A 15,016-nucleotide genomic window follows, 5' to 3' on the forward strand; every position below is an offset into this window, starting at 1 on the left:
TCAATAACACAAAGCTTACTGACTTTGACATTTTATCCACCTATATTTATACCTTGATTACTATCGAGTACTTCTGCATATAAATCTTCCTAAGACTACGATACATACAGTGTGGAAAACAATATAATATTAGAAAATATTATCATAACATTCCAGGTTGAATTGAATCGGGAAAATATTTTTAGTAGTACGAAACTACGTCGATAAACAAATAATTCTCAAAAACACTGATTGACAAATAGCAGATTGCAATCGAAACAAACTGATTGTTGAAAAAATATAGATTAAGAAAAGAATAATCTCAAGAGTATGATAGAAAATCGTGTTTTGGGTTAGGTTAGGTTAGGTTAGGTTATGTGAGGTTAGGTTAGGTTTGGTTAGGTTAGGTTAGGTTATGTGAGGTTAGGTTAGGTTTGGTTAGGTTAGGTTAGGTCAGGTTAAGGTTTTTTGTAAAGATGTTCTATGAAAAATTCCTTAACTAGATAAAGACAAGTGAATCAGTACATGTCAATTATTGTGTGCAAATTGAAACTCAAAAAAATGTTGAAACGCGAATAACTCGAACACTATGAGGAATTCGAAATAAAATGCTGAACGAAAAATTACACAACAAAATTCTCTACAGATTGGTCTTAAAGTTTTCTTCATATCTTCAAAATTTTCACTGTCAAATGTACTAAAATAAATTTTTAATAGAGGATAACTCGAAAACTATGAAGATTTTGACATAAACTGCCGGATCAAAAAATGTGGAGCACAATATTTTATAAAAAAAGGTTTCAATTCTTTCCTAACCTCAAAATTTCCATTATAAAACTTGTTTAAACGCTCAAAAATATTTTGATTCGCGGATAACTCGAAAACTATGTGAATTTTGACACAAACTGTCGTGTCAAAAAATTTGGAGCACAAAATTATGTACAAGAAAGGTTTCAATTCTTTCCTAACCTCAAAATTTCCGTTATAAAACTTGTTTAAACGCTCAAAAATATTTTGATTCGCAGATAACTCGAAAACTATGTGAATTTTGACACAAACTGTCGTGTCAAAAAATGTGGAGCACAAAATTATGTACAAGAAAGGTTTCAATTCTTTCCTAACCTCAAAATTTCCATTATAAAACTTGTTTAAACGCTCAAAAATATTTTGAATCGCAGATAACTCGAAAACTATGTGAATTTTGACACAAACTGTCGTGTCAAAAAATGTGGAGCACAAAATTATATACAAAAAAGTTTTCAATTCTTTCCTAACCTCAAAATTTCCGTTATAAAACTTGTTTAAACGCCCAAAAATATTTTGAATCGCGGATAACTCGAAAACTATGAGGATTTTGACACAAACTGCCGTGTCAAAAAATGTGGAGCACAAAATTATGTACAAAAAAGGTTTCAATTCTTTCCTAACCTCAAAATTCACATTATAAAACTTGCTTAAACGCTAAGAAATATTTTGAATCGCGGATAACTCGAAAACTATGAGGATTTTGATACAAACTTCCGGGTTAAAAAATGTGAAGCACAAAATTATGTACAAAAAAGGTTTCAATTTTTTCCTAACCTCAAAATTTCCATTATAAAACTTGTTTAAACGCTCAAAAATATTTTGAATCGCAGATAACTCGAAAACTATGTGAATTTTGACACAAACTGTCGTGTCAAAAAATGTGGAGCAAAAAATTATGCACAAGAAAGGTTTCAATTCTTTCCTAACCTCAAAATTTCCGTTATAAAACTTGTTTAAACGCTCAAAAATATTTTGATTCGCAGATAACTCGAAAACTATGTGAATTTTGACACAAACTGTCGTGTCAAAAAATGTGGAGCACAAAATTATGTACAAGAAAGGTTTCAATTCTTTCCTAACCTCAAAATTTCCGTTATAAAACTTGTTTAAACGCTCAAAAATATTTTGAATCGCAGATAACTCGAAAACTATGAGGATTTTGACACAAACTGCCGTGTCCAAAAATGTGGAGCACAAAATTATGTACAAAAAAGGTTTCAATTCTTTCCTAACCTCAAAATTTCCGTTATAAAACTTGTTTAAACGCTCAAAAATATTTTGATTCGCAGATAACTCGAAAACTATGTGAATTTTGACACAAACTGTCGTGTCAAAAAATGTGGAGCACAAAATTATGTACAAAAAAGGTTTCAATTCTTTCCTAACCTCAAAATTTCCATTATAAAACTTGTTTAAACGCTCATAAATATTTTGAATCGCAGATAACTCGAAAACTATGTGAATTTTGACACAAACTGTCGTGTCAAAAAATGTGGAGCACAAAATTATGTACAAAAAAGGTTTCAATTCTTTCCTAACCTCAAAATTTCCATTATAAAACTTGTTTAAACGCCCAAAAATATTTTGAATCGCGGATAACTCGAAAACTATGAGGATTTTGACACAAACTGCCGTGTCCAAAAATGTGGAGCACAAAATTATGTACAAAAAAGGTTTCAATTCTTTCCTAACCTCAAAATTCACATTATAAAACTTGCTTAAACGCTAAGAAATATTTTGAATCGCGGATAACTCGAAAACTATGAGGATTTTGATACAAACTTCCGGGTTAAAAAATGTGAAGCACAAAATTATGTACAAAAAAGGTTTCAATTTTTTCCTAACCTCAAAATTTCCATTATAAAACTTGTTTAAACGCTCAAAAATATTTTGAATCGCAGATAACTCGAAAACTATGTGAATTTTGACACAAACTGTCGTGTCAAAAAATGTGGAGCAAAAAATTATGCACAAGAAAGGTTTCAATTCTTTCCTAACCTCAAAATTTCCGTTATAAAACTTGTTTAAACGCTCAAAAATATTTTGATTCGCAGATAACTCGAAAACTATGTGAATTTTGACACAAACTGTCGTGTCAAAAAATGTGGAGCACAAAATTATGTACAAGAAAGGTTTCAATTCTTTCCTAACCTCAAAATTTCCGTTATAAAACTTGTTTAAACGCTCAAAAATATTTTGAATCGCAGATAACTCGAAAACTATGTGAATTTTGACACAAACTGTCGTGTCAAAAAATTTGGAGCACAAAATTATGTACAAGAAAGGTTTCAATTCTTTCCTAACCTCAAAATTTCCATTATAAAACTTGTTTAAACGCTCAAAAATATTTTGATTCGCAGATAACTCGAAAACTATGTGAATTTTGACACAAACTGTCGTGTCAAAAAATTTGGAGCACAAAATTATGTACAAGAAAGGTTTCAATTCTTCCCTAACCTCAAAATTTCCGTTATAAAACTTGTTTAAACGCTCAAAAATATTTTGAATCGCAGATAACTCGAAAACTATGTGAATTTTGACACAAACTGTCGTGTCAAAAAATGTGGAGCACAAAATTATATACAAAAAAGGTTTCAATTCTTTCCTAACCTCAAAATTCACATTATAAAACTTGCTTAAACGCTAAGAAATATTTTGAATCGCGGATAACTCGAAAACTATGAGGATTTTGATACAAACTTCCGGGTTAAAAAATGTGAAGTACAAAATTATGTACAAAAAAGGTTTCAATTCTTTCCTAACCTCAAAATTCACATTATAAAACTTGCTTAAACGCTAAGAAATATTTTGAATCGCGGATAACTCGAAAACTATGAGGATTTTGATACAAACTTCCGGGTTAAAAAATGTGAAGCACAAAATTATGTACAAAAAAGGTTTCAATTTTTTCCTAACCTCAAAATTTCCATTATAAAACTTGTTTAAACGCTCAAAAATATTTTGAATCGCAGATAACTCGAAAACTATGTGAATTTTGACACAAACTGTCGTGTCAAAAAATGTGGAGCAAAAAATTATGTACAAGAAAGGTTTCAATTCTTTCCTAACCTCAAAATTTCCGTTATAAAACTTGTTTAAACGCTCAAAAATATTTTGATTCGCAGATAACTCGAAAACTATGTGAATTTTGACACAAACTGTCGTGTCAAAAAATGTGGAGCACAAAATTATGTACAAGAAAGGTTTCAATTCTTTCCTAACCTCAAAATTTCCGTTATAAAACTTGTTTAAACGCTCAAAAATATTTTGAATCGCAGATAACTCGAAAACTATGAGGATTTTGACACAAACTGCCGTGTCCAAAAATGTGGAGCACAAAATTATGTACAAAAAAGGTTTCAATTCTTTCCTAACCTCAAAATTTCCGTTATAAAACTTGTTTAAACGCTCAAAAATATTTTGATTCGCAGATAACTCGAAAACTATGTGAATTTTGACACAAACTGTCGTGTCAAAAAATTTGGAGCACAAAATTATGTACAAGAAAGGTTTCAATTCTTTCCTAACCTCAAAATTTCCATTATAAAACTTGTTTAAACGCTCAAAAATATTTTGAATCGCAGATAACTCGAAAACTATGTGAATTTTGACACAAACTGTCGTGTCAAAAAATGTGGAGCACAAAATTATGTACAAGAAAGGTTTCAATTCTTTCCTAACCTCAAAATTTCCATTATAAAACTTGCTTAAACGCTAAGAAATATTTTGAATCGCGGATAACTCGAAAACTATGAGGATTTTGATACAAACTTCCGGGTTAAAAAATGTGAAGTACAAAATTATGTACAAAAAATGTTTCAATTCTTTCCTAACCTCAAAATTCACATTATAAAACTTGTTTAAACGCTCAAAAATATTTTGAATCGCAGATAACTCGAAAACTATGAGGATTTTGACACAAACTGCCGTGTCCAAAAATGTGGAGCACAAAATTATGTACAAAAAAGGTTTCAATTCTTTCCTAACCTCAAAATTTCCGTTATAAAACTTGTTTAAACGCTCAAAAATATTTTGATTCGCAGATAACTCGAAAACTATGTGAATTTTGACACAAACTGTCGTGTCAAAAAATTTGGAGCACAAAATTATGTACAAGAAAGGTTTCAATTCTTTCCTAACCTCAAAATTTCCATTATAAAACTTGTTTAAACGCTCAAAAATATTTTGAATCGCAGATAACTCGAAAACTATGTGAATTTTGACACAAACTGTCGTGTCAAAAAATGTGGAGCACAAAATTATGTACAAGAAAGGTTTCAATTCTTTCCTAACCTCAAAATTTCCATTATAAAACTTGCTTAAACGCTAAGAAATATTTTGAATCGCGGATAACTCGAAAACTATGAGGATTTTGATACAAACTTCCGGGTTAAAAAATGTGAAGTACAAAATTATGTACAAAAAAGGTTTCAATTCTTTCCTAACCTCAAAATTCACATTATAAAACTTGCTTAAACGCTAAGAAATATTTTGAATCGCGGATAACTCGAAAACTATGAGGATTTTGATACAAACTTCCGGGTCAAAAAATGTGAAGTACAAAATCATGTACAAAAAAGGTTTCAATTATTTCCTAACCTCAAAATTTCCATTATAAAACTTGTTTAAACGCTCAAAAATATTTTGAATAGCAGATAACTCAAAAACTATGTGAATTTTGACACAAACTGTCGTGTCAAAAAATGTGGAGCACAAAATTATGTACAAAAAAGGTTTCAATTCTTTCCTAACCTCAAAATTTCCGTTATAAAACTTGTTTAAACGCTCAAAAATATTTTGATTCGCAGATAACTCGAAAACTATGTGAATTTTGACACAAACTGTCGTGTCAAAAAATGTGGAGCACAAAATTATGTACAAGAAAGGTTTCAATTCTTTCCTAACCTCAAAATTTCCGTTATAAAACTTGTTTAAACGCTCAAAAATATTTTGAATCGCAGATAACTCGAAAACTATGAGGATTTTGACACAAACTGCCGTGTCCAAAAATGTGGAGCACAAAATTATGTACAAAAAAGGTTTCAATTCTTTCCTAACCTCAAAATTTCCGTTATAAAACTTGTTTAAACGCTCAAAAATATTTTGATTCGCAGATAACTCGAAAACTATGTGAATTTTGACACAAACTGTCGTGTCAAAAAATTTGGAGCACAAAATTATGTACAAGAAAGGTTTCAATTCTTTCCTAACCTCAAAATTTCCATTATAAAACTTGTTTAAACGCTCAAAAATATTTTGAATCGCAGATAACTCGAAAACTATGTGAATTTTGACACAAACTGTCGTGTCAAAAAATGTGGAGCACAAAATTATATACAAAAAAGGTTTCATTTCTTTCCTAACCTCAAAATTCACATTATAAAACTTGCTTAAACGCTAAGAAATATTTTGAATCGCGGATAACTCGAAAACTATGAGGATTTTGATACAAACTTCCGGGTTAAAAAATGTGAAGTACAAAATTATGTACAAAAAAGGTTTAAATTCTTTCCTAACCTCAAAATTCACATTATAAAACTTGCTTAAACGCTAAGAAATATTTTGAATCGCGGATAACTCGAAAACTATGAGGATTTTGATACAAACTTCCGGGTCAAAAAATGTGAAGTACAAAATTATGTACAAAAAAGGTTTCAATTATTTCCTAACCTCAAAATTTCCATTATAAAACTTGTTTAAACGCTCAAAAATATTTTGAATCGCAGATAACTCAAAAACTATGTGAATTTTGACACAAACTGTCATGTCAAAAAATGTGGAGCACAAAATTATGTACAAAAAAGGTTTCAATTCTTTCCTAACCTCAAAATTTCCATTATAAAACTTGTTTAAACGCTCATAAATATTTTGAATCGCAGATAACTCGAAAACTATGTGAATTTTGACACAAACTGTCGTGTCAAAAAATGTGGAGCACAAAATTATGTACAAAAAAGGTTTCAATTCTTTCCTAACCTCAAAATTTCCATTATAAAACTTGTTTAAACGCCCAAAAATATTTTGAATCGCGGATAACTCGAAAACTATGAGGATTTTGACACAAACTGCCGTGTCCAAAAATGTGGAGCACAAAATTATGTACAAAAAAGGTTTCAATTCTTTCCTAACCTCAAAATTCACATTATAAAACTTGCTTAAACGCTAAGAAATATTTTGAATCGCGGATAACTCGAAAACTATGAGGATTTTGATACAAACTTCCGGGTTAAAAAATGTGAAGCACAAAATTATGTACAAAAAAGGTTTCAATTTTTTCCTAACCTCAAAATTTCCATTATAAAACTTATTTAAACGCTCAAAAATATTTTGAATCGCAGATAACTCGAAAACTATGTGAATTTTGACACAAACTGTCGTGTCAAAAAATGTGGAGCAAAAAATTATGTACAAGAAAGGTTTCAATTCTTTCCTAACCTCAAAATTTCCGTTATAAAACTTGTTTAAACGCTCAAAAATATTTTGATTCGCAGATAACTCGAAAACTATGTGAATTTTGACACAAACTGTCGTGTCAAAAAATGTGGAGCACAAAATTATGTACAAGAAAGGTTTCAATTCTTTCCTAACCTCAAAATTTCCGTTATAAAACTTGTTTAAACGCTCAAAAATATTTGTGGAGTACAACATTGTGTTGTACAAAAAAGTTTTCCATTTTTTCCTAACCTCAAAATTTCAGAAATCTTTTCTCGATGTATTTAAACGTTAATTTTAAGAGACAACCATCGTCGTATGTAAGTGATAGTTAATTATATGGTGTACATATAAGAGATTTATATCTGCAAAGAACTTTAAGGATGGTAACTGCTCTTTGTTAATGTTATGCAACTCCTATAAATGCCATTGTACTTTTCATCGGGCATTAGTGTCGTTGTGAACTACTAAGACGTAATATGAAAACATTGGTAAGTAGATGTTACATAAAAATATGGTTATAACTCTAAAATCAATATTAAAACTTTATCTAATTTTATAACAATGAATTAAAAATCAATTAATATAATTGATTATAATAATTATGATAATAATAATAAAAAAATTATCATTATTATTCGAAAGATTAATCATTACTCAGTTTAGAATCAATTCCGGATACAAACTATCAAAAGGTTTAGGCTAAATTGACATAGTAAACTCAAGCACTGTGCGGCAAGTATTCAATATTACATTCTTCTGAATTTATTCAAAAAATGTAATTAAAGAAAATTAATTTTGATATTAAGCGTTATTTTCACTAATATCAAAAAACAAACAGTTTTTTTTTATACTTCTCTGTACATTTGTGCCTAACTTTAGTCGTGCGAAGAAGTCCAACGAATTAACTAAATAAATAACAACATACCAAATTATTTTGTAAAAACTGTGCGCCCCGGTAGTCAGTCATGTACTTCCCGCGCTGTTCAAAAATTCCTAACCTAACCTAACCTAAAAATTCTTTATGTAGTAGGTTGTAGTTTATTTTATGCTAATGCTTTGATTAAATGAGTTGTTGAAAACAATTAATTTTACAATCGCTGAGTAATCGCTCTGAAAACTACTAGAAATTTCACTAATTAGACTGAGTTTTTACTAATATGCTAGTCCCAGTATAGGTCCAGATTTGGGCCATGTATGTACAACTCTGACCCTAGCTTGGAAGCCGTTATGGGCCCAGACTTGGTGGGACTCTGGGATGATGTCTTTCACTTGGTTTGCAAGCCTGGACCAGACCAAGGAATGATACTAATTCTTATTGTTTTTATGCATAACAGAATTTAATTCATAAAAAATTATTACTTCTAATGTAGCCCGGCTGACAATAGGATGGCCGAGGTCGGGTTACCCAGAGTTCAGCCAAACTTGGGCCATTATTGGTTTGCTAAGGCCTGGTTTTCCAGCGTTGGCGCAAGATTAGACCCGTTGTCTAAGTCTGGGGGCTCCTGCATGGGTATTTATTCCAAATATATATATATTTCCATGATCGATAACTGAATATTTCTCTAATATTATTTCTAGATCTTTTTGGGAATTTATGTTTACTGCGTGGCTGCACAAGGAGGAAATAGACGCATTCCAAATTCGGGACAAAATCCGGAAGGTAATGCACGGATTATTAGTGGAGCTTCCGAAGTGAATCTTGATGGAACTTATCAATGGAGGTAAAAATATCAGTTTTTTTTTAAATATTCTCATTATTACATGATTCTTGCAGCCGTAATACGAGGATGATCCCAGAAGTAACTGAGTAAACACAAAAATTTCTCTCCTTTTAGGTCCAATCATTTCTCCCAGCGATTTTTAACAAGTCCGACTCCCTTTTTATGATAAGAATCGTCAATTTCCTCAAAAAAGCCTTTAACTGCCAACATCTCCTCATCATTGTTGCAAACAGAAAATAATCCGTACATGAGGTAGCAATTTAAACATTAATTCGTTAATTTTGGCATTAACGGATGTGTGAGAGCTGGTACATTGTTTATGAAACAAAACTTGCTTCTTAGCCATTTTTGGTTGATTTTTCATGATAGTCAAAGGAAATTATCCCACAAGGATCCCCAAAAACCAACGCCATGACCTTTCCTGCCGATAGAACTGTCTTTGCATTCTTCGGAGCCGGTTCTCCCTTTTCAGTCCATCCAAACACTCGATGGAAACATCTCACGACGTTGTCTCTGATCCATTATGAGCAAACGATGCAACCATCTTGCGAAGAGCTTCCTCATGTCTAAATTTTCAGTTAATATGCAATGTAGCGCACTTTTTGAAATGCCTAGTAGGTCTGCTAGCTCGAGCACTTTCAGTCAACGATCAACCAGTACCGCTTTGGGGATTTTCTTCAACATTTCTGGAATCGTCACCTCATTTGGTTGACCACTGCCTAACCGTTCACTATTGATGGCTGCCAATCAAATACTAAACAACGTGGGGTCTTCAAACTTGAAACAAATGTTGTATAGATTGTGTACTTTCTAATACAGTGGTTTTTTTCAAGCAGGTACTTCTGCAATGAAATATATTTTATTTGTAAAACCAACAGGACAGGAAATATGTAATATATTACACAATAATCAATACTATCCCTCGAAAATCTAGATCTAGATCTAGATCGTAGATTTTAACGTTAAAAAACGTGAAAACGAAGGTTCTGTGTGGCATTAGAAACAGCCGGATATCAAACGACTCGTTCAATTAAGTACACAATATATTCGAAAATAAGGGGGTTGATTTTAATGTTGATTTCAATGGGCTAGAATATAAATACACTCGGAATAATTTTAACTTAGTTTTCTGTAAATTTTTCCAAAGAAAATATAATAGGAAAAACCTGAAAGGGGAGGATACGATGTTGCTATTTTCTCTATCAAAACGCGAACAAGGGAGATGTGAAACATGAATAAGAAATAAAGTTTTTGATATCCTATATTTGAGAATAGTAGCCTTCCATATGTATATATACAGATAGTCCTTTATTTTTCGTATAAATTTAATTTATTTTTATATATTAGTCTCCAGATATTCGTGGACTTGAATTTAACAAAATCTTACGGTACCTTTCCCATTTTCTGAGGTCTATTTTAGTTTCCAGTCCGACAACGGTATATCGGCTCAAGAAGTGGGACAAATAAAAAATGCCAATTCCCAAGATCCCGCCGAAGAAGCGCAGGGAAATTTCCAATACACAGCTCCTGATGGTTCACCTATCCAATTATCATATGTTGCGAACGAGAATGGGTTCCAGCCGAGGGGTGATCATCTTCCCGTCCCACCGCCGATACCAATAGAAATTCAAAAAGCTCTAGAATGGAACGCAGCGCATCCCGAAGAGGATGATGATGGCAGCGGAAAGCCCAGAAGACTTCGATAAAATATATTTGCAATAATCCCTATCATTTTAACTCAAATTTCGAGGTTTATTATTGTGATATACGCAGTTTCTTTGTAATATAGAATTATTTTTATCACTGAAGTGTTTTGTGATTTGAAAAAGTACCCGTTCCTCGATTTAGATCCTCATCAAACGTTGAACAAAACGTTATTCGTTTTATCTGTAAATATATATCACGAATACAAAAAAAATTCATTGATTCTGATGATTTATGAACCACAGGATCATTTATTATAATTCATACTCATATTGTTGAAATTTATTATTAATACCCATTGAAACTTATCGTGATATTAATACTTATAAAGGGGGATTCACATGGTGCAAGAAATTGCATGCAAAATATTCCATAGATGTGAAATTTTGGAAATTTTGATATCTGCTGGTTAGTTGTTAATCAAAAAGTAATTAAATTTCTCCCTATTGCAGCTTGCACGCAATACAACTAGCAACAAATGCATAATGTTGCAAGTGCAAGATTTTGCCTTAAAGAATGAGCTCAACTTCATCTGTGCATCATTTTTATCAAGAATTACGCCTTGTATTGTATTGCACGTTAAATTGTATCATGCCAAGCGGCCTTAAACTATACAGGATGTCCCACGACGAGTTAAAACTATCTTTATATGGCGAAATACTTATAGTAAAATCATGAATATTTCTACGTTTGGGTTTTCGGATACAATCTTTTTAATTAAAATATTTTCTACCGGAAGTCGACTGTATATTTGTTAGTTTAAATATATATTAATACATTTTTGAAATCTACATGAAATTTTAGTAAACTTTTGTCTAAAATCTTTTTTCGGAAAATGGGTTATTAATTTGTTTGTAAAAATTTGACCGTTGCAGACCCTTATAAATTATTTTTTTACGAAGATACCCTTGAAGATATGAAAATGGTTTCTGTTCGGTTGCTTTTAGCAAGGTCAGACCTATTTGGAACTATGTTGAAAAATGTTTCATTTTATACGGGGTGTGTATAAAAAGTGTTGAAAGTTTAACTTCACAAATATCAATATTTCTTTATGTTTGTAAATAGAATCACTCGGTTTTTTCTATTTTAATGCATTCAGGGATAAAAAATAAGGCAAATTCATGTAATTTTCTATACCTTAACCTTATCGTTATCTATATATTAAATGTTTTCTGTAAATTTTTAGAGATGCAGGTGTAGTCTGAGTTTTTTTATGTATACTTTTCTTGAACTGTCATTAGTCAATTGTTGACACTTTCGTAAATCGTTAAAATGGCTCGTTCTCCATTTAATAACGAATAAATAAGATTTTGACCACAGTTACATCTCTAAGAATTTACAGAAATTTGATATTTATGAAGTTAAACTTTCTACACTTTTTATACGCACCCTGTATAAAATGAAAAAATTTTCAATATAGATTCAAGTATGGTCAACTTTGCTAAAAGCAACCAAATAGAAATCGTTTTCATATCTTTAAGGATATCCTCGTAAAAAATTAATTTATAAGGATCTGCAGCTGTCAAATTTTTTACAAAAAAATTAATAACTCAAAAAGTATGTATTTTTCGAAAAAAGTTTTTAGATAAAAGTGTACTTAGATTTTACGTAGATTTCAAAAATGTATTAATATAGGATGTTCCATTTAAAACAATAAAGTTACAATCGACTTCTGGCAGAACCAGAAATTGGACTTTGAAAATATTTTAGTCAAAAAGATCGTATGCGAAAACTTACCAAACGTAGAAATTTTCATGATTTTACGATAAGTATTTTGCCATAAACAGATAGTTTTAACTCGTCGTGAGACACTCTGTATATTCGAATTTCTATTTCCAATTCACTCAGGGCTGCCGAGAAACTTTTGGTGGCCAATCGAGAATTGAAAGTAACCTTGAACTTAAACTGGCATAAAGTCTCATTTTTCCGTCTTGACTTAATAAAATTTGTGTTATGAGCTGGGCTTTTCTGAAACATCTCTAATAACTCAATAGGCTTACAGGTACTGTAAAAAAGATATAGATGCATAGACGGTTACTTTTGCCAAGAAAACGATTCTAAATTCTGATATCTTACAGATAATTTAGAATGGTGAATTTACCTACTAGTTATACAACCAATTTATCGTATTACCAAAACTGCTACGATTTGATCTTTACCCGTATTCTAACCTTTATTCTAATTATGAATGGAAATAACCTTCGAAAACGTGTTAACAAATGTTTTAGATACGTTTTAATTCATAAAATTTTATATGAATATAATTTTTTACGCAAGATAAATTTAATAATAAAATGTGTTTAGGTCCTGTTGGCAGCACAGATCGTTCACCAACGGAAGAAACTTTACGAGGACCATTTGACAATAAAGTGACTTTTCAAAAGAAAATTTAATTAATTATAAAACTACTACAGTTTAGTAGAACGCTGAATTACTACACTCGCCTGAAACTAATTAATATTAACTGTTTAAATTAATCGTTCTCAGCCACAAATTTACAATAATTGGGTGTTAATTCGATTTGAAAAAGTATTAACTGACATTACTTCGCTCATAAGAATAAAAAAAAACTTTTCCTTTAGTCCAGTCGGCTTGTATAAAGCGCAGTTAATCGTTCCAGGGTCGGATCTATTATAAATTTTGTTTATTGTTTAAATATACAATTAATTACCGCAAAATAGTTGGTAAATGAATATTTAAATAAAGAAAAGTAAATAAAATACTTCATTTTTCTTTCGAATTCATCCTTATTGGAACCATCAGCAACCAATGTCAACTTACAATTCACGACATCCAAAACCTTTCGATGCTTCATCAGTAAAATGATTTGCCTTTTCCAGCGCGACCAGTTGCTTTGATTCTTCAGTTTCTCAATATAAGCCTTGAAACCAAATGATCCTGACGACCCAGTCACACACCAGTTCACAAAACAAACTTGTACTCAACTTCTACAGTTTGCGCGTATCTGGTCCCATAAATCAATATGGAAACTTGCCTATGAAGTTTCCAAAGTAAACGAACGTACACAGAGTGTTCCAGGAGAGACTAGATTACAGTAGTCAACTGGATGAGAAATATTTGATTGGGTTTTCATACCTCCTGTAAATATTTCCAATAAATAATGACAATTTATGATAATTTTCTCCGGAATGTCTCTTTGTGACGAACGGATTCTTTGGCATGTACGACGATCTGAAAATCTACATATCTTAAATTTTATCGAGTACCTTTTAGTTAATAAATTCATTTTTGCTATCTTTGGATCGTACAGGTTGTCCATGTGAAAGTTATTGTCAAACTACATGGACATACGTAATCATCCGTTAAAAATTCATTATGTTCGAATGTATGATTTAGAAAATACACTTTTTTGTATCCCGGAACACCCTGTATAAGGATCGCATTAAAACGATTCGATCATTATACCGTCCCGTTGTTTCAAAAACGTTATACTGACAAAAAAAGTCTCTTGATTCCTCTCTTCGTCGAGGTCATTTTGGCATACGTAACAATCTATTTATAAATTAATATAAATAACCTCGAAAATCATCTAACATTTATTGAAATCGGAATACTATACGTATAATATGAACATTCTTGCATATTTTTATAATCAGCCATCGACGAGAGATTCACAACGTGATCAATTTTTTTTTAGTTCATTATAAAACATTCAAGCACGATTCCAAAGAACAGAAAACTTAAACGTGTTCTCTGTGATCCTGAAATTAAACTATAATGAAGGATTTATATCTCACTTTCTTCCTGTAGATTGCGCTTTTCAGGACGTTGAGTAAAATCTCGACTTTAGAGTAAGCGCGGATCCAGGAGGGGTCATGGGAGTCATGATCCCCCTAAATTCTGATTAATTAACTCGGTTTTTTGTTTCTTATAAAAGAGCGTTGTGATATATGATTCGAAGTCGATGAGGAATTGAGGTTTTATTATTATGCTGTCAAAAACAACGTAATTAACTTATATTTCTTGTTTGTCAAGACCCTGGATCCGTCCTTGCTTTAGAGCTTCCTATACCTCGATGATTATAACATCTGACGATGAAGTTAATTCGCAAGTAAAGAAAATAAAAATACAAGACGATCAGTTGTTCGAATTATCAAAATACTACAGTGGTACTACCAATACGTTTCTATTTATCAATTAAAAACGATGTTTGGTTTAATTTTTGATAAATACAGTGCAACCTTAATATAACGTACCTCAATATAACGACTTCCTCGGTTCAACGCGCCTAGCTCCTCTCCAACTTAACCGATTTAAGTGTTCAAAAACTCAAAAGAAAGAGGTTATTTCAGTGAGTGTTCTTAAGCCAAAACGAACTCTGTAGCTATATTAAAACCTGAGATATAGAT

General features: G+C 31.4%; 1 protein-coding gene across 1 annotated transcript; it reads left to right on the forward strand.

Annotated features, from left to right (window-relative positions):
- Nucleotides 1-7,691: 7,691 nt before the first annotated feature.
- On the forward strand, nucleotides 7,692-10,714 carry LOC130899861 (larval cuticle protein LCP-17-like). The gene is made up of 3 exons (XM_057810015.1): nucleotides 7,692-7,709; nucleotides 8,800-8,942; nucleotides 10,363-10,714. The coding sequence occupies exons 1-3, from the start codon at nucleotides 7,698-7,700 to the stop codon at nucleotides 10,646-10,648; spliced, it is 441 nt and encodes a 146-aa protein (XP_057665998.1). The 5' UTR covers nucleotides 7,692-7,697; the 3' UTR covers nucleotides 10,649-10,714.
- The last annotated feature ends 4,302 nt before the right edge of the window (nucleotides 10,715-15,016 follow it).

This window comes from Diorhabda carinulata, chromosome 12 (assembly GCF_026250575.1).
Source record: "Diorhabda carinulata isolate Delta chromosome 12, icDioCari1.1, whole genome shotgun sequence".
Taxonomy (NCBI): Eukaryota; Metazoa; Arthropoda; class Insecta; order Coleoptera; family Chrysomelidae; genus Diorhabda; species Diorhabda carinulata.

Bases quoted from the DNA above. Each gene is read 5' to 3' on its own strand.
- LOC130899861 (XM_057810015.1), top strand. The intron at 8,943-10,362 runs GTAAAAATATCA...GGTCTATTTTAG, and splicing joins GATGGAACTTATCAATGGAG to TTTCCAGTCCGACAACGGTA.